General features: G+C 39.0%; 1 protein-coding gene across 1 annotated transcript in view; it reads left to right on the top strand.

Annotated features, from left to right (window-relative positions):
- Nucleotides 1-16,624, top strand: part of LOC134566049 (DNA polymerase nu-like) — a 58,284-nt gene extending 41,660 nt beyond the window's left edge. The window contains exon 8 of the mRNA XM_063425761.1: nucleotides 16,591-16,624. Within this exon, the coding sequence (XP_063281831.1) occupies nucleotides 16,591-16,624 (34 nt within the window). The remainder of the gene's footprint in view (nucleotides 1-16,590) is intronic.
- The last annotated feature ends 10,878 nt before the right edge of the window (nucleotides 16,625-27,502 follow it).

Raw genomic sequence — 27,502 nt, 5'->3', positions numbered from 1 at the left:
ATTGTGCTCATTAGACTAGACAGCAGGTCCTAGCTTAAACAGACCTAGTGTGCTGTGGCTAAGCAGGTAATTATGCAGTTATATTAACACGCTTGGTACGCATGGGTGATAAGAGTTGTGGAGGGTTAGAGTCCCGGATAAGTGTGGCAGCCACAGCAATGTCATTCGGAGTCAGCTACACGTCAGGTGTCTCCTGCCAGCACGGGTAGAGGCGGTATGTGGCATGGGAGTTGCGGTGCTATATGGCATGTGGGTGCAGCTGGGTGAGGGGTGGTGGGTCACGTTAGTCCCAGGTTCCGTTTATGCCAGGTAGGTCCTCGCTGGTGCTTGAGGTTGGGCCCCTTTTTTTTTTTATTAGTCCTGGGTGGAGGCTGGGATGGGGTTATAACAGGGTGTCGCCAGGTCCCTTGGCAGCCTTGGGGTTCTGTGTGTCGGCGGTTGGTGCTTGAGTAGGGTCTCTCTTGGTGCTTTTTCCCCCCATTGTCTCCCTCATGGTTGTGTCTGTGGGGTGTTGTCACTGACCTTTTCCAGCTACCGCAGTTGTGCAGTGTCTTTCTCGGCCCCCTAGCTGCTGAGTTTGAGACTGCGTTGCCTACAGGGGTCTCTCCGGTGCTGCCCTCTGCCATCTTAGGTGAGCGGAACACTGCTTCTTCCTCCTGCCCGCGCAAGTCGGACCTGCCGCGACTAGCACCTCCGGAGAGCCTGTAGGGCCTCTATCCCTTTCCCACCAATGGCTCTGTGGTGTGGGGCCCATTTAGCTTGTCTGGGTTGGGGTAGGGGAGGCTTAAAGTCGGCCATTTGGTGGGAGCTCTGGGTGCCTGCGACTTCTCCGCATGTCGGTTAAGCTTCGCCCCAAATACAATTCCTTTTTAACCCCTTCCCTGACAAATCCTGTTACAGCAGTGCATTTGTACTGTCTGTATTTATTTATTTTTTAAGGGTTATTTTTTGTTAAAAAGCTGTGTATTAGGTTGTTTTAGTCAGTTTTAGTCAGTTTAGCATAGGGTTAGGTAGATTGTAAAAAAGGAAAAGCAATGTGTGTTAGTAATTTGTTAGTTTAGTCAGTTAGATAGGTAGTTAGTTAGGTGGTGTGTTGGTGAAATATGCAGCTTATGTACAGTTTGGAGGAGGCATATGCCTCAGATTTTGACCCAGGTCAGTTTTCTGACAAGTCTAGTGACACATCATCTGTATGTAATCCGGCTGCAAAAAGACTTTGCGAGAGCGACAGTGGCTATACATTTGCCTTTTGCATAAATGAGGGGAAAGATTGTCAACTGGACCATCCTGGCTGTCCTGACTCTCTGGGGACAAGTGGGGAAAGATTTTTGGACCTACTATCCCCTTGCTCAGTGTATGTGGACAATATGTGGACAATTTCTATAGCAGTGTCTGTTTGTTTCAAACACTTTATGGTTTGCAGACACTGGCCTGTGGCACTGTGAGGGGAAAAATGCAAAAGATTTCCCCAGACCTCTCATACAGGCCAAATTTAAACAAAGGAGAATGCAAAGCTCTGTGCAAAGCTGAAGTGTTAGCAATAAAATTTAAGATACTGTATATACTCGAGTATAAGCCGAGTTTTTCAGCCCATTTTTTGGGCTGAAAAACCCCAACTCGGCTTATACTCGAGTCAGAGTCTGTATTATGGCAATTTGCATTGCCATAATACAGACTGGGGGGAGAGGGGGGCTGGCAGAGCTGTACTTACCTTTCCTGCAGCTCCTGTCAGCTCTCTCCTCCTCCGCGCCGTCCGTTCAGCACCTCGGTCAGCTCCCAGTGTAAGTCTCGCGAGAGCCGCGGCTCTCGCGAGATTTACACTGGGAGCTGACAGAAGAGCAGAACGGACGGCGCAGAGGAGGAGAGAGCTGACAGGAGCTGCAGGAAAGGTAAGTACAGCTCTGCCAGCCCCCCTCTCCCCCCCACTGAACTGCCACTGGACCACCAGGGAAGGAGAGCCCCCCTCCCTGCCATATATCAAGCAGGGAGGGGGGACGAAAAAAAATATATAAATAAAATAAGAAAAAAAATAATAATAAAAAAAAAAAGGGGTATAAGGACCACTATGGGAGGGGGTGGGATAAGGACCACTATGGGAGGGAGGGGGGGTATAAGGACCATTATGGGAGGGAGGGGGGGGTATATGGACCACTATGGGAGGGATGGGGGGGGATAAGGAACACTATGGGAGGGAGAAGGGGGATAAGGACCACTATGAGAGGGGAGGGGGAAGTAAGGACCACTAGGGGAGGGGAGGGTAAGGACCACTAGGGGAGGGGTGAGTCAGGACCACTGGGGGGGGGGAGTGAAGGAACACGGGGGTGGGGAGGTAAGGACCACTGAGGGAGGAGGAGGGGAAGTCAGGACATATGGGGGGGGGAGGGGGCGGCAAAAAATGTTTTGCCTACGGCGGCAAATATCCTTGCACCGGCCCTGCACACACTGCATTCACACACTGCATTCATGCGCACACACACTGCACTCATACACACACACATACGCACACACTGCATTCATTATACACACACTGTAAATAAATATTCAATTAATATATTTTTTTTAGGATCTAATTTTATTTAGAAATTTACCAGTAGCTGCTGCATTTCCCACCCTAGTCTTATACTCGAGTCAATAAGTTTTCCCAGTTTTTTGGGATAAAATTAGGGGCCTCGGCTTATATTCGGGTCGGCTTATACTCGAGTATATACGGTATATCAACTAGGAAAACTAATGGAAAAAGAGGTCCATGTCTGGTGGGATATTGCAAGTTTTGAATTCTATGTGTCAAATAATCTGGTTCCAAGAGGACTCAGACTACAAAAACCATTGAACTATAAAAAGAATGACCCCAATACCCTTACAAAATGGGATCAACTTTTGGATAAAGGCTCCCTACTGCTAATGATTTTTCTGATCAACGAGAAAAAGAAAGATCTAGAACAACTAGAAAAAGAGATCAAACAGCTAAGAGATATACTCATCCCACTAGTAGAGGAGGGTTCCTTTGCTGAAATTCTGGATTCGGTTGAAAGAAAAGTCAAAGACCTAGAAGTTAGGATCAGAGAAATCAAGAAAAAGAAACTGTTGAGAGATAAAGAAGATTATGAGAAGGGGAGGCAAAGAAACTGGAATAAATCCAGGGACAGAAACTATAACCAACATAGGGATACCGACTATCATCATAGACGCTCCCCCTTTGTACCACAGCACGGATCTTCAAGAGCTCCACTTGAACCGCAACAAAGGTACCAACCTCACAGACTCCACAGAAATTTCCAACAGGGAAGGCACTATAACCATCGCACACCACAGAGAAAAGTAGAGAACCATCGAAGGAAAGAGTATGGGGATCAGGTGCAACATTCGAGAAATACAACTAGAAATCAGGATGACTCACCTACTAGAAGGCCACCTTCTCCTAGGAGAATCGACAAGAGGTTTGATTCCAAGCTAAACAGCCACAAATCCGGTACCACAACAGTCAGCTCCTCTCTTAATCCACATGCCTCCAATCACCCTATTCTGACTGATTTTTTAGGCCAGCGGAGGGAGAAACTGTTCTCCCCCAAACGAGCCTGGCAAGAAAGAGATCCAAATCACTCTCCGATTTTAAGAAAAAGAATAAGAAGAGAACAAGAAGAAGAACACGTAGGAAAACTCCAGAGTCCGGACAGACGGAACCCATAGGAGTTTTCAACTTATCAGATAGGGCACTAACCGGAGAGGAATTACAACTACTACAAAAAGGATTAAAGTTTGCTCCAAACTCCAACAATTCAAAATTCAACATGTTCATAGATTTGCACAAATTTGTGAGGAAGTTAACCATCAAGAAATTCTTCAACGAGTGCACCTTTGAAACTAGAGAACATCACTCATCTTACTCACATACTGAGCTACATCCGAGATCAACCTTCTATCCTCAACAAGTCAAAAATGATCATATTAAGGTATTTGAGAAACAGATGGTTAAAGATCTGAGAGCTCTAAAAGAGAAACCAACCATTAGAGACAATTTGACGAAAAAGGAGAGAAAAGCTATGAAGACTCTTATGGAGGATGATCTAATAATAATTAGACCAGCAGACAAAGGCGGGGGCCTAGTAGTCATGAACTTTTGTGACTATAAAACTGAGAGTGAGAGATTATTAAGTGATTCCACAACCTATGCAATTTTACCAGAAGATCCCTGTGAGGACTATAAAAAAGAATTATTTATCCTGTTAGAAGATGGCAGATCTAGGGGGATCCTTGACAAAAAAGAATTTGATTATGTCAAATGTGAACATCCAAGATTGGCGGTGTATTATCACCTCCCTAAAATCCATAAAAGGCTAGACAACCCCCCAGGAAGACCCATAATTTCGGGCATAGGATCTTTGACATCTAACCTTTCCGAGTATGTCGATCAATTTCTTCAAAAGCCAGTAACCTTGTTAAAGTCATATCTAAGAGACACTACACAAATCATCAACATTTTGTCGCAGACCACATGGCAGGATGGATATACCCTCGTTACAGCCGATGTGACATCACTATACACTGTGATCGAGCATTTACAAGGCTGCGAGGCCATCCAATATTCCCTGGCGACCTACACTGAATTACAAAACGACCAGATCGACTTCTTGGTTAGATGTGTGGGGTTTATCCTTAGCCACAACTTCTTCTGGGCAAACGATAAGTTTTATCTCCAAATTGAAGGTACAGCTATGGGGACCAGATTTGCGCCAAGCTATGCCAACCTCTTTATGGGAAAATGGGAGGACGAATTCATCTGGTCCCCATCCCAGTTTGGCGCAAATCTGGTCCTCTGGCAAAGATACATAGATGACGTCATCTTTATATGGAAGGGGGATTTAGCTTCGCTGAATCTTTTTAAGGAATATCTGAACCATAATCCATATCATCTAAAATTTACCTTCAACCAATCCAATGACCATGTCGAGTTCCTTGATCTAGACATCTATATAAAAGAGAATATGATCCATACAAAAACTTTCAAGAAAGCAGTCGACTGCAATAGCTTTATTCCGGCTAACAGCTACCATAGGAAGACATGGCTGGATAATATACCGTTTAACCAATACAGGAGAATTAGACGCAACTGCTACGAAAAAAAATGTAGCCAAGATACAGATGGAAGAAATGACAAAGAGATTTGCAGCCAAGGGATACTCTACAGATTTACTTGACAGAGCATCCCAACAAGCTCTTGATCTACCAAGAGAAGTGATCCTGAGTACAAAGAAAAAAGATTCAACTGACTCCTTTACACAACCTGCATTTATCACGAATTACAGCAATCAAGCATCCCAAATCAAAAAGATCTTTAATAAGAATTGGACCATTTTGAAAGGTGATCCGAGTCTGGAGAAAATTCTGGGAGAGAAACCAAGAGTAATATACTCTAAGGCTCCCAATCTCAAGACGTTGTTAGCCCCTACAGTCAAGAACATGAAGAAAAATTGCAAAGATACAGAATGTGGATTCACTTATTGCGGCAAATGCATAGGCTGCAAACTCAATACTGACATAAGACACAATATAAAAGAGTTCCAGCATAAAGAAACAAAAGAGACGTTCAAGATAAAGACAATGTTAAACTGTGACTCTATAGGGGTCATCTACCTACTCAGTTGCCCATGCAACAAACAGTATGTAGGTAGGACAAAAAGAAAATTCAAGATCCGTCTATATGAACATATAAGAAATATTAAAAGAGGATTTCAGAACCATAACCTATCAAGACATTTCAGCGAATACCACCACAGTGATCCCATCGGCCTCGAATTCTTAGCAATTGAGAAAGTCGAGGTCCACTGGAGAGGAGGCAACTTAGAAAAAGAACTGGACAAAGTGGAAGCGAAATGGATTTTTAATTTAGACACACTAGAACCGAAAGGCCTAAACAAAGATTTTGAGCTGAATGCTTTTCTATAAGCAACCTCTACAAGACAAATGTAGACCTTTTTTTTGGCTATGTTTCTTCTAAGCAAGACTCATCCTGTCACACACCGATATATGAGTCATCTATTATCGGGTGTCATCAAGATGGACCACCTCTTGTGACTGGTTAATTTTCTGTTATCCCAAACAGTGTAAGGATCACAGATAAAGTGATTAATTGATTCTAGAGAGTTCAAAGCTGCACAAGATATCCCAATAAATGGAGGGTATATAAGAACATCCACTGCTCTCTGAAGACTACAAGCCTCTGATGAAGTGACATCAGTCACGAAACGCGTAAGGCATTTTTCGGCACCAGCCGCAACTGTACAGAGACCCAGGAGAAAGCAGACCAACATAGAGTGAGACGCACGAGACGATTTTCAAACCTATCTTCCCGGTTTTTTTCCCACTGTTACCTCTTGACCGACCAGAGGCTCAGCGAGGAACCACTCCATTTGGAATTTGCCTATCCCAAAGGACTCTGTAACTATACCCATAGACTTTTTTTATGTACACTTTCTAAATATACTATGTACTACGTTTTTGATATTTTTTACCACTGATGATGTTGTGAAAATACATTTTAAAGTTTCTTACTGAAAACAACGGATTGTTTTTGAAGCTTAAGCACTAGGGGCTACTTACCTCTATTATTACAGATTCTGACAAGCTATTTAATGTCTGAGCAGTAGCTAACACGGCTAAACTAATAGATCACATTTAGGTGTTTGTTCGCTATTACACAGGTTCAGTCCAACAGACAGTATCCTAGTCCAGCAGAACGCATAAACACATTGCTGCTGGGATTATTATATCCTGTTATATCCAAGTGCTTCAGCTTGTATTCAATACATGAATTGAAAAGAAGTTTATTTAATTCATTTTTTATTCTATATTAGCTGTTTCTCCTTTTGGATAGAAGACCTCCTGGTACGTTTAGGGTCAATTCCCCTTATACTAAGTTTTACTATTCCAGAGCTCTAATGGGGAGCTCATTTACCAGTTGAGGACTTCTTCTTATTTTATTCTTATATCTTAAAACTCTATTGATTAAACCATTTTTTCCACTCATCCAGGGTAGATTTTTCCACCCATATCTATATAAATAAAATTTAAGGACAGGAAGGATGTTAACATGATAACCACCATCCACGACGAAAAACAATGTCAGACGTCACTGTCCGAGGCAGAGTACAGACCAAACCTGTTTGCATCACCTGATGCAGCCATATCTGATAAAAAAAAAAAAAAAAAGACGAAAGCCAGGTATAAAAAGGTGGCTATCTATCTATCTTTTTGCATGTGGGTGCAGCTGGGTGAGGGGTGGTGGGTCACGTTAGTCCCAGGTTCCGTTTATGCCAGGTAGGTCCTCGCTGGTGCTTGAGGTTGGGCCCCTTTTTTTTTTTTTTTTTTTTATTAGTCCTGGGTGGAGGCTGGGATGGGGTTATAACAGGGTGTCGCCAGGTCCCTTGGCAGCCTTGGGGTTTTGTGTGTCGGCGGTTGGTGCTTGAGTAGGGTCTCTCTTGGTGCTTTTTCCCCCCATTGTCTCCCTCATGGTTGTGTCTGTGGGGTGTTGTCACTGACCTTTTCCAGCTACCGCAGTTGTGCAGTGTCTTTCTCGGCCCCCTAGCTGCTGAGTTTGAGACTGCGTTGCCTACAGGGGTCTCTCCGGTGCTGCCCTCTGCCATCTTAGGTGAGCGGAACACTGCTTCTTCCTCCTGCCCGCGCAAGTCGGACCTGCCGCGACTAGCACCTCCGGAGAGCCTGTAGGGCCTCTATCCCTTTCCCACCAATGGCTCTGTGGTGTGGGGCCCATTTAGCTTGTCTGGGTTGGGGTAGGGGAGGCTTAAAGTCGGCCATTTGGTGGGAGCTCTGGGTGCCTGCGACTTCTCCGCATGTCGGTTAAGCTTCGCCCCAAATACAATTCCTTTTTAACCCCTTCCCTGACAAATCCTGTTACAGCAGTGCATTTGTACTGTCTGTATTTATTTATTTTTTAAGGGTTATTTTTTGTTAAAAAGCTGTGTATTAGGTTGTTTTAGTCAGTTTTAGTCAGTTTAGCATAGGGTTAGGTAGATTGTAAAAAAGGAAAAGCAATGTGTGTTAGTAATTTGTTAGTTTAGTCAGTTAGATAGGTAGTTAGTTAGGTGGTGTGTTGGTGAAATATGCAGCTTATGTACAGTTTGGAGGAGGCATATGCCTCAGATTTTGACCCAGGTCAGTTTTCTGACAAGTCTAGTGACACATCATCTGTATGTAATCCGGCTGCAAAAAGACTTTGCGAGAGCGACAGTGGCTATACATTTGCCTTTTGCATAAATGAGGGGAAAGATTGTCAACTGGACCATCCTGGCTGTCCTGACTCTCTGGGGACAAGTGGGGAAAGATTTTTGGACCTACTATCCCCTTGCTCAGTGTATGTGGACAATATGTGGACAATTTCTATAGCAGTGTCTGTTTGTTTCAAACACTTTATGGTTTGCAGACACTGGCCTGTGGCACTGTGAGGGGAAAAATGCAAAAGATTTCCCCAGACCTCTCATACAGGCCAAATTTAAACAAAGGAGAATGCAAAGCTCTGTGCAAAGCTGAAGTGTTAGCAATAAAATTTAAGGACAGGAAGGATGTTAACATGATAACCACCATCCACGACGAAAAACAATGTCAGACGTCACTGTCCGAGGCAGAGTACAGACCAAACCTGTTTGCATCACCTGATGCAGCCATATCTGATAAAAAAAAAAAAAAAGACGAAAGCCAGGTATAAAAAGGTGGCTATCTATCTATCTTTTTTTTTTTTAAATCTGTTTATTAGGTTTTCAAGAGGAAGAAGAATAATCGTTGCGAAATACAGTACTTTGTGTAAGAAAATAGTATGTCGGACACGCAGGTCCTTGAGACTTCAAAATATTACATGGAACATATATACACATTATGGGACATAACTGACCGGGCTGTGTTAGTTTAATGGAAACCAGCCGTATCACACCCAAGCACATGGGTAGACAGATAATATGCAATATTACTCATCAACACCTAGCATTCCCTAGTAACGACATGCATAACCCCGTAGAATTCACCAATGAGTTGCTTGTCGCTGGTATATCCTGCTATCCAGTGTGTTTTAGGTATTTCAGCGGTGGGGATGTCACATTTATATCGAGAGGTCGGGAAGGATGGTCATACTAGGGTGTCGCGGTATACATCAAGTGTAGGTATGAGCTTGCGTGTTAAGTTACTGACATATCACCGTGTCTGCCAGGGATACAGGCGTTAGTGTGAGAGGTGTCTGCCGTGTCGTCTGCCCGTGTGTCCTCCGACCAGTTCCAACCAGGGTGCATGCTTTGCAACAGCGTGGTGTTATCGTGTCTATGAGTGTGTTTATGTAATAGGTGTGTAGTCGAATATGACAAATATTGTAGAAGAAAAGTAGATGGAGTTACGAAGATGGGTAGAGTGTGAGGGATTCAAGAGGGGAGACGGAAAGAAAGGTTGAGGGGGGTTAGGAGTTCCATGACCTATCCCAAGCCAGGTCCGGGGTCCGGGTCTCCCCTCCCCCAGCTACCGCTCCGCTCGCCCGCCCGTGGTCCGGTCGCCACCCGAAACGAACATGAACCATGGCTGCCACATTTCCGCATGCCTGTCTTCCCTGCCCGTCAAAGTGGCTTGAATTGCCTCTGCGCCCTGAATGTCCTCGACCCTGCGGATCCACTCCTGGACTCCTGGTGTCTCTGTTTTCTTCCAGTATAGCGGGATTAGGGCCTTGGCCGCATTGAGTAGGTGTCGGAGGATGGTTCGTTTGTACTTGGATCTCGAGAGCTGCGAAATGTGTAGGAGGACAAGAGCCGAGGACCATTCCAACTCGCCTCCCAAGATTTCCTCCATCTTATCTTTGATGAGGTCCCAATATGGGGTTATCAAGCGACATTCCCACCATATATGGGTTAGCGTGCCCCTCTCTTCCAAGCATCTCCAGCATGTGGGGGATGTCGTGGGGAAGATTCTATGGAGCAGTGTTGGGGTCCTGTACCAAAATGAGATTAATTTATAGTTCGTTTCCTGGAATTGGGTACTTAAGGAGCTCTTATGTTGCCAGAACAGAGCATTTTCCCATTGCTGGTCTGTGAATTTGGTGTCCAGGGCTGTCTCCCATTGTCTACGGAATGTGTTGTTTTCCGTTAGATGTCCTACTAGTAAGTGTTGGTAGAGGGTGGATACCGGAGTGCGAAGTGTGGAGCCCCTATCGCATCTCTTTTCGAACCATGTGAGGTCCCTGTGCAACCGTGCCCTATCTTGCATGGTGTTGTAGAAGTGCTGTATTTGCATATATCTCAGAATGGTCAGGGGCGTCCGGGGCGCCAGGTCTAGCAGGGAATCCAGGGAACGGAGAGCTCCGTCTCGTAGGATCGTGTAGATGGGTACATATTCCCGACCTTCCGCGAAGGGCCACCGCCGTAGTGAGAATCCTCCACCTATCTTCGGGTTATGTGTGACGGGGAGTAATGGGCTCGGGACAGGCGAGATATGAAGTTGGTAAAAAGGTGGCTATCTATCTTGCAAGTAGCAACGCACAATTCATTTTGACTTTTTAAAAAAAATGAATCCAGGAAGAACCACCTTTCTCCAATTTCAGCTCAAGCTGATTTCAACTATAATTTATGAAGATGGTCAAGTTCCAACAACAGTGCTAGAGAAGTCCAGAATTGGGGCTACACATTTCATTTTCAAAATACCCCCAACTGAAAAAAAGGGCAATCCCCAGAAACGTTGCTGAGTCTGTTACAAAAAAGGGAAAAGGACAGACACCCCCCTTTACTGTCCCGATTGCCCTTCAAAACCTGGATCATGTATTGGAACTTGTTTTAAGCTCTACCAAACAGAATATACCTTTTTAAAATACTTCTTCCTCATTTTTTTTACTTTGTGTCTTTTGAAAGCGGCAAATTTTAGTTACCGTATTTTTCGCTCCATAGGACGCACCTGACCATAATACGCACCTAGTTTTTAGAGGAGGAAAGCAAGAAAAAAAATATTCTTAATCAAATGTTGTACTAAACTATTTAATAAACTACCAGTATATCAGAATAATATTTCAACCATGTAAAGTGGCATTAAGTCAACAGTGGCATTAAGAACCATCATCACTGTCATTAACAAATGGAGAGAGACTTTAAGGTTTGAGTACTCTTCTAGTCTTCTGTGAACCCCAAGAACTCATCATTGCTAGAGTCAGAATTTAGGAAGCTCAGTTGCTCACAATCACTGACATCACTTTCTTCGCTATCTTCATATAAGATATCATCTTCATTTCCATCCAAAGCATTGCTAATGCCACATTTTTTGAATGACTGGACAACGATTTCCTCCTTCACAGAGTGCCATGAAGTTTTCACCCATTCACAAACTTGAGTGATAGTGGGCCTCTTCATTCGTCCAGCAGGTGTCAGATCATGATTGCCAGCAGCCATCCATTTGTTCCACTCTTCTCGCATAAAGACCTTAAATGGTTTGTTGATGGAAACGTCGAGAGGTTGCAACTGGCTGGTAAGACCTCCAGGAATTACAGCTAGATGAGTCTTCACTTCTTTAAAGCACTTTTTTGTAGTTTCACTAATATGTGCTCTAAACTGGTCAAGTACTAATAAGGCAGGTTTTATCAGAAGCCCTCCAGGACGTTTGGACCACACTTTTTCAATCCATGCTCTCATTCCATTTTCGTCCATCCATCCTTTCTCATGAACATGAACAACAACTCCTCTTGGAATCGCTTGGAAACGTTTTCCTTTTGAAAATTAACATGGGTGGCAATTTGGTGCCGTCTGCACAGCAAGACAACACAACCGTGTAATGGGTTTTCTCATGTCCGGAGGTTTTCACGGTGATTGTTTTGGCACCTTTCAGATCAACAGTCCTATTAGATGGCACATCAAAGGTTAGTGGGACTTCATCCATATTCCCAATCTGGCCAATTTCATACCCATTTTTCTTCCTAGCATCAATGACAAATTTATGAAAAGAAAGAATCTTAGATTCATATTCTTTTGGCATTTTTGCGCAATTCTGGTTTTGGTGCGCATAGCAAGGCCACATCGCTTCATAAATCTGTAGCACCACGATGGTGATCCAATAAAATCGTGAATGTCTTTCTCTACAGCAATGCGTTTGGCTTCATATATTATCATTTTTGTAGAGACTGAGAAGCCATTATTCCGGTGATTTGTGATCCATTCTTTCATGGCCACGTCTAAAAGGTTTTTTTACAGTAAGAGCAATAAGGATATGGAATTCTTTGCCTGAAGAGGTGGTTTTGTCAGAGTCTATACAGATGTTTAACCCCTTAAGGACACATGACATGTCATGATTCCCTTTTATTCCAGAAGTTTGGTCCTTAAGGGGTTAAACTGCAATTGGATAAATACTTGCAAAAACATAACATACAGGGATATCATTTCTAATTAGTGAGGTAATAGCTGCTTGATCCAAGGAGACATCTGACTGCTATTTTGGGGTCAAGAAGGAATTTTTTCCTAGTTTGTTGCAAAATTGGAAGCGCTTCAGACTGGGTTTTTTGCCTTCTTTTGGATCAACAGCATAAGCATATGTGAGGAAGGCTGAACTTGATGGACGCAAGTCTCTTTTCAGCTATGTAACTATGTAACTATGTAACCGTGGCCACTTTGCAGCATGTACACGAAGAGTGTGCTTACTTTTATCCACTTTTTGCAGCTGATCCTCCTGTTTCCTCCACTCTCATCATTTTTTCAGTTGGAGGTGGCCCAAAATATCTCTCCGCTGCTCTGTTTCCATGCTCCTTAGCATACTTTACTACCTCTAGTTTAAAAGGAATCTTATATGCTAGTCTTTTCTGCTTGATCATCCTTGTATGTAGAATGGGGGAAGGTTTCTGCAAGAAAATACAGTGATGAAGGAACTGTCAGTAATGTACCGTATCTCCAATGTGTACCACTGAGCGCTGACCGTACCTTTAAATAATGGCATCATAGCAAACATAGTACCGTAAGTGATATCAGTACCCATAATCCATCACATGCTTTGCCTAATGACTTCAGAATTTACCTGGTAACATGGTCTACATATAATGCCCAGCTCATTACCATTTTAATCAAGAAATATTCAGTTTAATGGGAACGGGAACACATAATGTCTGTCATTCATTTCTTACACACATGAAAGATCTACAAAATTCCACAGGGAAAATAAATGTGCAAATTCAACTTGCACTTTTCAGAGAACTGCCCCATTATTCTGATCCCTGACAATTTAAATAAAATTAATATTATATTCAATATATATTGATAATGTACGGTAATTACATGTTGTAATATGTTGTAATATATTACAACATTTTGTGGGAATATAATTAGCCATAGCTGATTAAACATACAGTGGGTTTTGATCACGGCTAACAATGCTGTTGAAGTGAGGAAAGCTAGGTGGCGATAGATCTCTTACCTCAAATCCAGGCAAGACCACTGCTTTCGAAGTGAGGGAAGCTATGTGGCGATAGATCCCGGCAAGACCACTGCTGTTGAAGTGAGGTAAGCTAGGTGGCGGTAGATCCCGGCTACGAGCGAGCGGGGAAGAAGCACGGCGCCGGACAGACGCAATACCGGAACCCCAGGAGCCTCCTCTCTGCCGCACAATCTACTTTTCATCCCTGACTCAAGGTACCACACATTCGCTCCATAAGACGCACATACATTTCCCCTCACTTTTGAGGGGAAAAAAAGTGCGTCTTATGGAGGGAAAAATACGGTAGTTTCCTTCCCCCAATTGTCCAGTCAGATTCTTTTTGCAGGAGTTAGTTTAGAGATTGCTGCGAAAGGTGCACTTGATACCTGCACATTTGTTCTTTAAAAACGTAATTTATTTTTTTTATATTTTTTATTTTTCCATCTTGGCAGATACAGTGATAAAACATCATCATAGTGGCTTGTGCAAAAGCCAAATAACAACTCATACATATGAACAATGCAACAAGGAGTTTTTAATATTTTAAATGAACTATTAATTGACATTAAACAGTATGCAGTATCTTGCTTTTTTTTTTTTTTTGTACTTCTTTATTTTTGGTGAGCAAGGATACACCTAAGATATATTCACAACAACTGAGTAGTCTTTATTAAACTGATATATATCCGTCAAATATCATATTGTAAACACACCGTTTACAATAATAACAAAGTAACAAAATAACTGGTCTTGGTGGTAACAGCTGAAATGCATCAAGGGTAGTATAAAGTATACACTGGTAGCAGATACTAATTTATGTAGCAGGACTGGGATATGTGACCTTTTTCGATTCCCTATTGGTGCCCGTATGTAACGTCTGTTAAGACTTAAGGAGCCTGAGCCCTGACCTGGCCTACAAAATATATATATATATTTTTTTCCCCTTATTTGTGTTGTTCTTGTAACATTTTTATTTTGATGTGTTAGTCGACGAATTTGTTTGGATGCATTCGCCACCTTCTATCAAATTGCTAATTTTTCATATCTCCTATCCCAATGCCCCAAATTATAGGCACAACTTTAAAAATTGAAAGTTTTTTTTGGCAGTAACATATAACCGGCTGGTCAAAAAAAAACAGAGTTCAAGAATACGGGGAGGGGCATGACGTGACGCACGTACGCACGCAAGCACGCTTGCCACGGGGTTCTTAGCTGTGATGGCGTCCGGACAATGCTCTGTGAGAAGGTAGATTGATCTGCAGGGAGAACGCTGAGAAAACACAGCTTACACCATACCGAGAGTGAGAGACTCTGCAAGGGGAAGGAGAGGCCTTGCGTATTATTAATGCTGACACTTGGCAAATGAGACATACTTGCAAGCAGACTCACACATTTTAGTAATGATGGCGTCTGGACAATGCTCCGTGTGAAGGAAATTTGCTCTGCCGGGAGAACGCTAAGAAAACCCAAAGCATTGCTATCATCATACCGAGTGGGAGAGACTCTGTAGTGGGAAGGAGAGGCTCTGTACATTATTAATGCTGACTCTTGGCAAGTATAATATACTAGCAAGCCGATTTACAAGCCTGCAGCTGGATCGCTCCTAGGTGGATTCTAGGAAGTATCGTAAATGAACCAGGGGCATTAAACCTCCCAAGTTTTGCATCAAGTCACATACAGACTAATAACCAACAGGACAAACGACTATTGTATTTTGTATGGGAAGCAGTATTACAACAATACGGTGGTACAGTGAGTAAAATCCTTTTAAACCCCCTTATTGTCTTATCTTTTACTATACTCTCTGAAATCAGAAGAGACTCTCTCAAAGCATATCTTTTTTTTTTTTTTTAAATACAGAAGGAATTTTTGTAAATCATCTACACTTTCAATAATATCTGTACATATTGCAACAAGATTTTGCCTCTCTGGAACTAATTAAAACCAAATTATGTAGGTGCACTGTTTTCAGCTGAATATTATTTAATATATCAGGTGTAGAGCTCCCAGCAGATTACTATATACGCATTCAAATACACTGAGAATTTGTAATAGTTTGGTTTCTTTAAATATTTGAACATATAGTTATTAAATTCAATTACTGCTAAATCACTATTACAATGCCTATTACTGTCAGGTGCCCTGCCCCCACTCCGCTCGCTTATCTCATGACAGCGAGCGGCGTCATCTGGTCCCTGTCTCCAGCTATAAGCTAACCTCTCCCTTGCCTCAGTGCCCTGTTGTGGTGTTTGGTTTACCATTGAGCGTTGCACTTATTTGGATTTCCTGGTTACTGATATTTGGCTTTGTCTCTCGTTATTCCGTCTCTCTGTTTCCCTCGGCTTGTGTTTTGACTATCCCTTTTTGCATAACCCGACCATTCTAAGGATCGGTATTGCAATTCTCTCTACTCTGTCCTGTCTGCATGTTAGGGTTCCCTAGTGAACGTTACAATTACAATACCAAGAATTTATTTTTAAGCAATACAGAAAAAAGAGAAAAAAAGAAACTCATGAGTGAGAGTTTGGAATCATTTGCCCTAATAGGATCGCTGCATTATATATCACTATATATGACTATATATAATCCAAAACTTTCTATAGCACCTGTATATACTGCAATAAGACATTGTTTCCTTGGAATTAATACTCAGAATTAAACATATCAGCTACATTGCTTCCAGCTGACGAATATCTAAGCATCTAATTATATTGAGAGCTAGTAACAGTCCGGCTTCTCCAAATATCTGAACAGATACCTGTCTAATATCTGTGTAATATAATCATCATTAAATCCCTACTACAATCCCAAGAATATTGCTTTTATGGGATATAGAGGAAATAGAGGAAAGACATTTTTAATTGAGATTGTTGAAATCGTTGCAATTAATGCCCTAATAAGATAACAGCATTATACACCAAACAAAATATTATCTGAAATCTCTACTTTAATTGAGATAATCAATAGAAGATATCAATTTCAATATGTGTAACACTATTTCAACTGTTCCAATCAGATTTATTTTGAAAAGGAGAAAGGTAGAAATAAAAAAAGAAAGAGTGATCTCTTTTTGAAAGTCACAAAAAATCCAGATTTTTGTTCTTTATAACATTTTTTTTATTTTATTTATTTTGAAAATCTTTTCCTCCATTTCCCCAATCTAAGTAATTACAATGGGGCCAAAGAAGGACAAAGATAACGAGTACAGAGAAAGAGAGAAGTATTTAGTCTGAAAAAAATAAACTGATTCATACTTATTATTCAGAAAAAGATGCAACTTTTTAATAATAGTATGGAATGCAGGATAAAATTATTGGAAAATCGCGTACATTAAAGACCGTTCAAGGCGACAAAATATCAGAGTCCAAGGTATTCCTGAAACAATTCTGCATGATCAGCTTGAGACTTATTTAGAAGAACTATTTCTAACTTATGTTACTCCTCAAATTCTCTGAATAAATCCTTTTGACAGATACCACAGGATTTATAAATCAAAAGAAGTCAGCAACGCACTACCTAGAGACGTTATAGTTAGATTCTCTCGTAGTTCTGTAAAGGAGCTAATCATGAAAGATGCAAGAACAAATCCCTCAAAAGAAGATCAATATAAAGAAATACAGATTTTTTGGAAAAGTTCTTCGGCAACTGCACAAGCGAGAAGGAATTTTTCTAACCAGACCACAATTCTCCGCAACAAGGGAACTAAATACAGATGGCTCTTTCCTCCAGCAATACTCTTCTTTTATGAGAATGAATCTTATTATTTTAAGTCTCCTTCCGAGTTAATGGAGAAACTACGACTTTGGAATTTAGAAAATTAAGACTTTCATTTTTGTTTTTTCTTTCTTTTTGTTTCCTCCCCCCTCCCTCCCTCTTGTCCAATTTAGTTTTAATTTTTTTTTTTCTAAATTTTAAAAAATATATATATATAAATTCTTTTGTTTGCCAATATTTTGGGGGGAATATTTTGTTATATCTACTAACATTTATTTATGACACCTAATTAATGTAATCCAAGTGCATAAATGTGTATACCAGACCGCAAATCTACTAGAATATGTAAATAAATGAGAACATACTGCAAGTAGGCACGTATATATACACCACGTATATATATACACAGTCATAAGTCTGATCGTATATTTATATATTTACTACTGTTAAAATGTGATAGATCTGGTATATGATCATAAATCCATGTCGTAAAGATTTGAACTTTATCTTAAAATGAATAAGGTAGGAGAGAGCACACTATGTGCATGCGATATTGTGGGTATGTACTGTGGACATCTGTATAATCATGCAAGTGCATCTATACTTTTGAGATGACTAAACTCCGTGATTGTACTGGTATATGTGTGCACATACTTGTGTGTATGGGCATACTTAATATCCTATTCATTTATTTTATTTCCTCTTATTTGTTTATTTATTTGTAAAAAAAAAATCTTTCTTCTTTTGTTGTATTTTCTTTCTTTCTTCTCTCTCGTATGAGTACTGTCATATTATAATTGATATGATGTCCATAGAGAGATGGGAAATAATTACTTAGTACCAGCAAACCATATTATTATTTCCATAATCTTGACACTTTGTGATCTACATTTGAATATTTGAATACATATGTCTAGGAGAATGTATAGGCACCCATAGGTAGGCATTTACGTATTTGATTTAATTATTTATTCCAATTTAAATTTTTCTCCACAAATTTCACTGATACACAAGATACAATTACTTATTAATATAATAATTCACTTTATTGCTATTACAATTTATTACAACACGCTATATGCATGTGAAATTGTGGGTACACACTATAGATGTTCGTATACTCATGTAGTTGCATTTCTATTTTTGAGATGGCTAAACTATGTGTTTGTATGTCTATATGTATGCACTGTATATTACAGTGTATATTACTTGAAATGCCTTATAAATCTCACTGATACACATGATACAATTACTTATTAATAGGAACAAGTCACTTCACTGTCTTTACAATCTGATATTGAATTATATGATTGCATGCGTGCATGTAACCTATTTGTAGATCTGCATGAGTACACAGATGCACATATAGGTGTGCTTATGAGTGTATATAAACACAAATCCACTTAATTATTTATTTTTGTAAATACTGCTCAGATTCAACTCCTAAAAATTGAAATTGCCTTATTCCTAATTATAATTTCAACAAATCTGTAGGAACGTTGAATGATTATATAATAATGCCACTTAGCAGCGTTGAGGTATGAAGAAACTCTTATAACAATTAATACACTTGGGGATTGATAAATCTCTGACACATATTTACACTTATATTGAATGTTTACCAAATCAAAGCGGATCTGTAAACTTGAAAGTGTATATTAGACACTTCTAATATAGTTTGCTTCTAGATTCTAATCTTATTGACTGGTATATAAAAACACTCGAGTGAAAGACTATAATGGCTATTTCACATTTTTGGGTATTATTTAGTTACAAGATAGGTTTATTACTATTTTTTTTTTATCTATTTAAAAAGGTCATCAGCAAAAAGTGTTATCTTGTGTTCGACATGGCCAGTCTGGACCCCCCTGACCTGTGTCGATTTCCTCATCATTATAGCCAATGGTTCAATTGTTAGTTCAAATGTGTTCCTCTCCCTCATGGATCCACTAGTCTAGATTCCCGCTGCTTTAAGACTCATTGACCAATATAGCATATATTAGAATTATAAAATCAATTTACATAAAACACAGATCTTGACAGCTTGGGCACACAAGGGAGAGATGGACGATTAAAAAAAATCTACATCATTTTAATTGGAACAAGAAGTTTATAGATTATTTGGGCATTAAATTGAGCTTCGATTTTAAAGCATTACTTGAACAAAATCATACAGATCAGTTGAAATTAATCAAAGAGTTGTTGATCAAATGGAAATGATTAGAAATATTGATGCTAGGAAGAATAAATCTAATAAATGCCTATATAGGACCAAAAATGCTTTATCTGTTAAGATCCACCCCCCCCCCCCAGAGTTAATTCAACTATACTCCAGAAATATCAAAAACATTTATCTGATTTTAAATGGATGGAGCAGAGACCTAGAATATCAAACAAAATTCTAATATTACAAAGGAATGAAGGAAAAATCTTTTCCAGACCTGACTACCTTACATAAAGCATGTATGCTTACACATGTACTATTTTGGACTGTCCCAGGCCATTCTGATATGACCTGGTTTGAAATGGAGAGCCTAGACTGCCTACCATACTTTCCTCCTAATATCATATGGTCTGATGTAAGACATCTTAATCTTTGTAAACTTTCTAAACCCATTATAATGGACTCTTTGATTACTAATTAAAAAAAAAAAGAAAAATGGGTATAACTAATAATCTGCTTTTAAAGACACCATTAGAGGTTTTACAATACTATATTGCTGATTTACACTTTACCCCATGGATTCAGAAAGATTTGATTTACTTAGTATACATAGGTAATCAATATAAAATAATCCCCTTCTCACAGCTACAAATCCAATGTGGATTACTAAATAACGAATTGTTTACTTGTCTTAGATTTAAAACGTTTTCTCTTATCTAGATCTATCTTGCCAAATCACATCTTTGAAGATTTTATATTAAACTTAAGGAAAAGGGGACAGATATCTAGATAAATTAAATTATTAAATAGTATGGAAATTATGACTAAATATGCCCCTATTCTTCAATGGGAAAAAGATCTGAAAAGTTTCTTCTCACAGGAGGAATGGATTACTGGAATAGTTCTCGTCACACGCAATATTCATTGCATAACGCTCGAGGAACTACATTATAAACTAATCTACCGTTAGTATATGGTTCCCCAACGAATGCATAGAATTTCTAAATAAAATTCAAATCTTTGTTGTAGATGTATATCAGATATAGGTACTATTTATCATATTTTGTGGGGGATCGGCATACTGCTGAACGTATTAAAAACAAATCTGCGTAATCTTCTCAAAAATGTGTTCCCAAATATTCATACTATTTCTTCACAAATGTTTTTGTTTAATATTGATCTTCCTATTGGTAACAAAATACAGAAGAACTTAATTGTCCATATTCTAATGGCCACTAAGATCTGTGTAGCAAGACAATGGAAAAAAAACCAAACAGAACCACCGAACTGGTTGGAAGTACAAAATCAATTAGAATTTCAATGTAGAATGGAATATGAATTCTATGCATCGAAAGGGGAATTAGATAAGTATAGGCATATCTGGCATCCCTGGACACAGTATAAGGAATCTCAAAATATAAACTTAATTACCTTGGGTCTCCATCCCCTGAGACTACCCTGTGACATGGTCCTCATGAACCCGAAGGGAAACGTGTTTTTTTTTCTTCTTCTGCCTCTCTCTCCTGAATGAATGAAGTATGAAAGGAATGTTTTTGCATCCAGGTAAAATCATCCAATAGATTTAATAACTAAGGATCATCAATTTGAATGTAATGGTGTTTTTATTTTATTGTCTATATTGTATAATTATAAATATAACATGTCTTCAGCGTTCAGAAATTACAACCACACACTTCCTCTGAAATGTTTGGGGAAACACCAAATCTTCTGTAACATTGGATGTCTTCTTTATAAAAATATATACTTGCATATCTATCTTATGCAAGTAGCAACGCACAATTTTTTTTATTTTTTTTAAATGAATCCAGGAAGAACCACCTTTCTTCAAATTCAGCTCAAGCTGATTTCAACTATAATTTATGAAGATGGTCAAGTTCCAACAACAGTGCTTGAGGAGTCCAAAATTGGGGCAACACATTTAGTTTTCAAGATACTGTCAACTGAAAAAAAGCCAATTCCCAGAAACGTTGCTGAGTCTGTTACAAAAAAGGCCAAAGGACAGACACCCACTTTTACTGTCCTGATTGCCCTTCAAAACCTGGACTGTGTATTGGAACTTGTTTTAAGCTCTACCAAACAGAATATATCTTTTTACAATACTTCTTCCTCATTTTTTTACTTTGTGTCTTTTGAAAGCGGCAAATTTTAGTTAGTTTCCTTCCCCCACATGTCCACTTAGATTCTTTTTGTAGGAGTTAGTTTAGAGATTGCTGTGGAAGGTGCATTTGATACTTGCACATTTGTTCTTTATAAATGTAAAAAAGTTAAAAAGTTTTCTGGCAGTAACATATATCCGGCTGGCCCAAATCTAAAAGCAATGTTTGCATAAAAAACAGAATTCAAAAATTACCACCACACACTTTCTCCGAATTTTTTGGGCAAAATGGTTGGGGAAAAAAAGTCAAAACACCCCATATTCTATAACCTTGGATGTCGACTCTATAAAAATATATACTTTCAAACCATAAATTCAACTCGGGAGGTGTAAAAATGCACCACACTCAACATGTGCTTAGCAAAGCAAGCAAACTATATTCAGCCAAAAAGGTGAACATTTGTTACTGAAAAAAAATGGCAAATCAATGCATGGGGGGCATAGGTGTACTCTGGGGACTTTGCAGAAAACAAACTTGGATGTTTTCTGGCAGTAACATATAACCAGCTGGGTAAAATAAAAAAGCAGAATTCAAACATTACCACCATGCACTTTCTCTGAAATTTTCTTAGCAAAATGGCAGGGGGAAGGAATTTAAAACACCCCATGTACAATACCCGGGCATGTCTGCTTTATAAAAATATATACTTTCATGATGGTAACATTAACTGGGGGATGCAAAAATGAAGATAAACCAAGCATACCTATATATCAAGTTGAAAAACTGGCATGCACAAGTCTCTATCATGGCTTTTTAGCCCCTAAACAACCGAGCAAAAAATATGCATGGGTGGTATCACTGTACTCAGGAGATGTTGCTGAACACATATTGGGGTGTTGTTTGGCAGTGACACATAACAGGAGCTGTTAATTCATGCCTAAAGTACAATGTATGTGAAAAAAACACACACAAAAATTACTACCCAAAAGCTGGACAAAGGCTGGTGGAAAATTCAGTGCATGAAAAGTGTTAAAATACCAGCATTTGAAATACCCGGTGTTGTCTACTTATCAGAAATATATGGTTTTGGGGTAAAATACTTTGGCCAGCTTCAAAAATGTCCCAAATAGGACATGGGCACAGGTTGACTACATGACAAAATTCCAAGTTGGAAAATGGAAATGTGCACCTGCCAAATGTGGCCTTTTAGCCCTTAAACAACCCGATAAACATATGCATGGGTGCTATCACTGTACTCAGGAGATATTGCTGGACACATATTAGTGTGTTTTTGGCAGCAACACATAACATGGTCTTTAAATTTATACCTGAATTGCAATGTGTGTGAAAAAAATCAAACAAAGAAATTACCTATGCGAAGTTTGGCAAAGATTGGTGGTATAATGGCTGCTTAGAATGTTTCAAAATATCCTTAGATGCATACCCTCGGTTGTCTGCTTTAAGAAAAATATGTACTGTACATGTGTGGTGTGGTTCAAAGATTTATGACAGATAACAGTGTTACAATGTCAATATTGATATATTTTAAAAAGCTCCTACTTGTACTTATAGCGTGCACAAAAAGCATGTAAACACTGGGTGTTTTTAAAACCAGGACAAAATGTTGAATCTACTTAGCAGTTTTTTCCATTAGCTTTTGTAGATGAGTAATAGATTTTGCAAGTAATAGTAAAAAAACATGTTTTTTTTTTTAATTTTTCACCATATTGTATTTTTTTTTTTTTTTAAAGGGACACTATAATCACCAGAACAACTACAGCTTATTGTATTTGTTCTGGTGAGTAGAATCATTACCTTCAGGCTTTTTGCTGTAGAATTTTCAGAGAAAATGCAGTGTTTACATTACAGCCTAGTGATAAGTTCACTGGCCACTCCTCAGATGGCTGTTAGAGATCCTTCCTGGGTCATGGTTGCCTAAAATGCATCCAAGCATTCAGTATCTCCTCCCTCTGCATGCAGACATTGAACTTTCCTTATAGAGATTCATTGATTCAATTCTCTATGAGGAGATGCTGATTGGCCAGGCCTGTGTTTGAATCATGCTGGCTCTGCCCCTGATCTGCCTCTTTGTCAGTTTTGTCAGTGTTAGTCTCAGCCAATTCTATGGAGAAGTACTGTGATTGGATCAGGCTACCACTTCTGATGATGTCAGCAGACTGCTTGTTTTTTTTAGGCAAATAGCATGCAGATCTACAGCTTCTGGCTTGAATACAGTAAGATTGTACTATATTTATGGAGGCATGAGGGGCCCAGGGGGGCTAGATGGTGGTTTTAACACTATAGGGTCAGGAATACATGTTTGTGTTCCAGACCCTATAGTGATCCTTTAAATTAAATTATATGACATGACACAAATAAAAAAACAATATATAATTTGTATGGGAACAGTAAATGAGAGAGCAGAAAATGACAGCTAAACATAAACACCACATAAGTGTTAAAACAGCCCTGGTCCTTAACCCCTTGACGACCGCGGACATACTAGGTACGTCCGGAAAATAACGGTGTATATATATAATATAATATAAATTAAAAAAATAAACATTTTATTTATTTTATATTCATTTATATGTGTGTGTGTGTGTGTGTGTGTGTTGTGGTGTGTGTATATATATATATATATATATATATATATACATTCTACATATATTTAACTATTAATTTTACATAATTATTTGATTTTATTAATTATAATTTAAGGGATCTGCCTGACAACCCAGGCAGACAGTCCGGATAATTTAATTGGCAAGCCTTATATTTAACTCCGTAACTTTCCAAATCACCATAAAACCTTTGAATTGGGGTATTGTTATACTCATGAGACTTCGCAAAAAACTAATAACGCTAACTTTGGCCAGCGTTCGTGACTAAGTGGCTACTATAATAGACTGGACATACCCTTTTTGAATACCCTGGGTTGTCTACATATGCAAATAGTATGCCATGATGGGGTAAATTCACATTCCTGGGCTACCATATGGTCTCAAAAGGAAACATAGACCCAGCAAACCAATCTGGCAAACTGAAATAGGCACTGAACACAAATGAGTTTTTCAAAACATTAAAACATATCACAACGATAATATCATCAGTAAAAGTGCAGTTTTTTGCATTTTTCACACACAAACAGCACTTTCACTGATGATATCATTGTTGTGATATGCTTTACTGTTTTTAAACACTCATATTTGTGTTCAGCAAAGACTCCTGAGTATAACAGTACTCCCCATGTAAAGGTTTTATAGTGTTTTTGAAAGTTAGAGGGTCAAATATGAGGCTTGGATTTCCGTTTTTTTACCTTAAAATTTGCCAGATTGGTTATGTTGCCTTTGAGAGCGTATGGTAGCCCAGGAATCAGAATTACCCCCATGATGGCATACCATTTGCAAAAGAAGGCAACCCATGGTATTGCAAATGGGGTATGTTCAGTCTTTTATAGTAGCCACTAAGTCACAAACACTGGCCAAAGTTAGCGTTCATAATTGTTTTTTGCATTTTTAACACACAAACAAATAAAAATGCTAACTTTGGCCAGTGTTTTTGACCAAGTGGCTACTAAAAAAGACTGGACATATCCCACGTTAACCTCCTTAAAATAAATTGTTATTTGCGAGCATCATCAGGCATGTTCAATGCCACTGAGATAGTACTTGTGTAGTCTGTATTGTAAACTGGAATATCACTGTACCGTTAATGCATAGAACTACAGAAAGTGAAAAGAGAAAGAGGAAAGAATAAAAAGGAAGAAAGAAATAACTAATGTAAACTCAGCCTAACCTCCCATCCCGCCATGCCGTCAATCACCTTATAGATTTAAATGGACAATAACTCAATCATCATCCTAAAACGACCTCCATCAATTTGGGCAAGTGGCTACATGGGGTATCTCAACTGCCATCAGCAGTGGTAGTATTTTCCTACAATGCCCCGTACTGCTGATATTTCAGAACCTAGGAAAAATATAATATGGGGGCACTACCCGGACCATGCATTATTCAAATAGGGACCCTGCAGAAATAATTGGTAGAACACTCCATATACCGTGCTCAAAAAGAGTGGGCTGAAATTACAGTCGAAAAGACCTACAATCGATTGAGTGCAGTTGTTGTTGCACAATATTATCATGCCATTCTCATTTGTTTTACAAATGAAAACATGTGAAGTTCCTGTTCTAGTACCTTTGAACTAAAGAACGGGGGATACCAAAAACTTTTGTACATTTTTTACTCTTAGTGCAGAGAAAGTTTTGCTAAAGAAAAAGCTGAAGGATACCAGTATGTTCAGTCACATCTGTATGTCTTTTGAAAACAGTGTGTTGACACTCAGTCTGATATACTCGTTATTAGTGTTTTCTGTCTGGGTGCACACAAATTGCAATTTACTGTAAAGTCAAAAGCAGACAATATAAGGGCACTTATTGGACTTCTTTAAAGAAAGAATGCATATTTACTCCGTCATCAAAATTAAATTCAGGTTTTCTGACCTCACATCTTGAGAAAGCACCATGTGAGTTCTAAATTGTTGATACTGAATGTAATTTTGATAATGTAATAAAAATTATCTCTGTCTTAAAAAAAGTAATGTGAGTGCCCCTATCGTTCATTTAATGTGTGTGGTGTGTGTGCAGGGTTGTAGTTGTAAGGTGTGCATGTGTGTGTATGCAGGAGTGTATTGTATTGATGTTGCTGTGTGTTAGTAATGCATTAGTATAATTTAATAAGTAACGTTGGATGAGTGGGTGGATGTTTCTCTTCATTTCACTCGCACTTGTTTCTCCTTCTATCCTTCTCTATATTGTCTCTCCTGCTCTGTCCCTCTATATATCCAAATTGTTTTGTCTCCCTTAATATTTATCTTTGCATTAAACCCGTGCTGTGCATGGAAAACCAAAACTCAACACTAACCTATCTTAACCAAACAAAATAATTTCAGCTTTGATTAGAGTACTTCTTTAACCCCTTAAAACAAATGACGTCCAGGCTTGACATCAATGAATGTTAGAAACAAAATCGATCGCAAAGCTCGTGCAGCTTGTCATTGCTGTCTAAACCTGGACAGATTTCCACGGATAAAGTGAAAGTTCCGTATTCTGTTGTGAGCTGCAGAGAGGCTGAGCTTCATAGCGCAGTGAGTACTCTGTAATTTGTCAAATTAATCTAACCCCCTGAGAAATAACAGGGGGACTGCTCTTAAAGCGCACCATCAACACTTCAGTAAATTGTAACAAATTGTAGCATGGAGTGGACTTTAATGTAATGTTAACTAATAACACATAGTAAAACATCAGTTATATGTTAGTTTTTTTTATTTTATTTTAATACAAATCCTCATTTCGATAAAATACGTGTCATTTTTACAATCAGTAATGTTAATCTTTATTTTATCTTAACGTATCTTGTTTTGTCGCTGTTGCGTGATGTTGCTGCGGTCATAGGATAGATTCTAAAAGAAACAACAAATCAATAAATGAAATAAGAATAAAATACACAAGATGTTAACAGGGTACTGCAACCAAAAAACAATGTTTAAGAAATAAAGGCTAAACTTGACATTTTATGATTGATTTGTGTATGGGGGGATTTATGTGCTTATCGGGCGAAGGAGTATTTTGCCCCCCTCTCCCCCATACATTTTTCTTGCAGTTTCTAAAATGTTTTAGAGGTGTGGCAAAACACTAGATTGTAAAGATATTTAGATAGATAAACACATGCACACTTTTTTTTAAGAGATAAAGCCATTTGACAGCCACTAGAGATGTCCTTAGAAGCAAATGTAAACTCTGCCTTTTCTAATGAAATGCAATATTTACATCTGTCAGACTGCAGGGACAAGCTCTTTTCACCAAAACCACTTTATTACGTCATGTTATATATTTAACATGTGTTTTATTGTTTGTTTGTTTTTAGAAAAATAAGAACAAATTTGTGGTTTTGTAAAGTATATTTTATTAACATTTATTCAACAAAACAAAAATTATAAAACAGAACAAAAATAAATAATGAATTCAAGTGCATGTAAACTGCAGTAACTATTACTCAAACTGCATGACGTAGTGCAACTA

This window comes from Pelobates fuscus, chromosome 6 (assembly GCF_036172605.1).
Source record: "Pelobates fuscus isolate aPelFus1 chromosome 6, aPelFus1.pri, whole genome shotgun sequence".
Taxonomy (NCBI): domain Eukaryota; kingdom Metazoa; phylum Chordata; class Amphibia; order Anura; family Pelobatidae; genus Pelobates; species Pelobates fuscus.
This window is presented reverse-complemented; position numbering and strand designations above follow the sequence as displayed.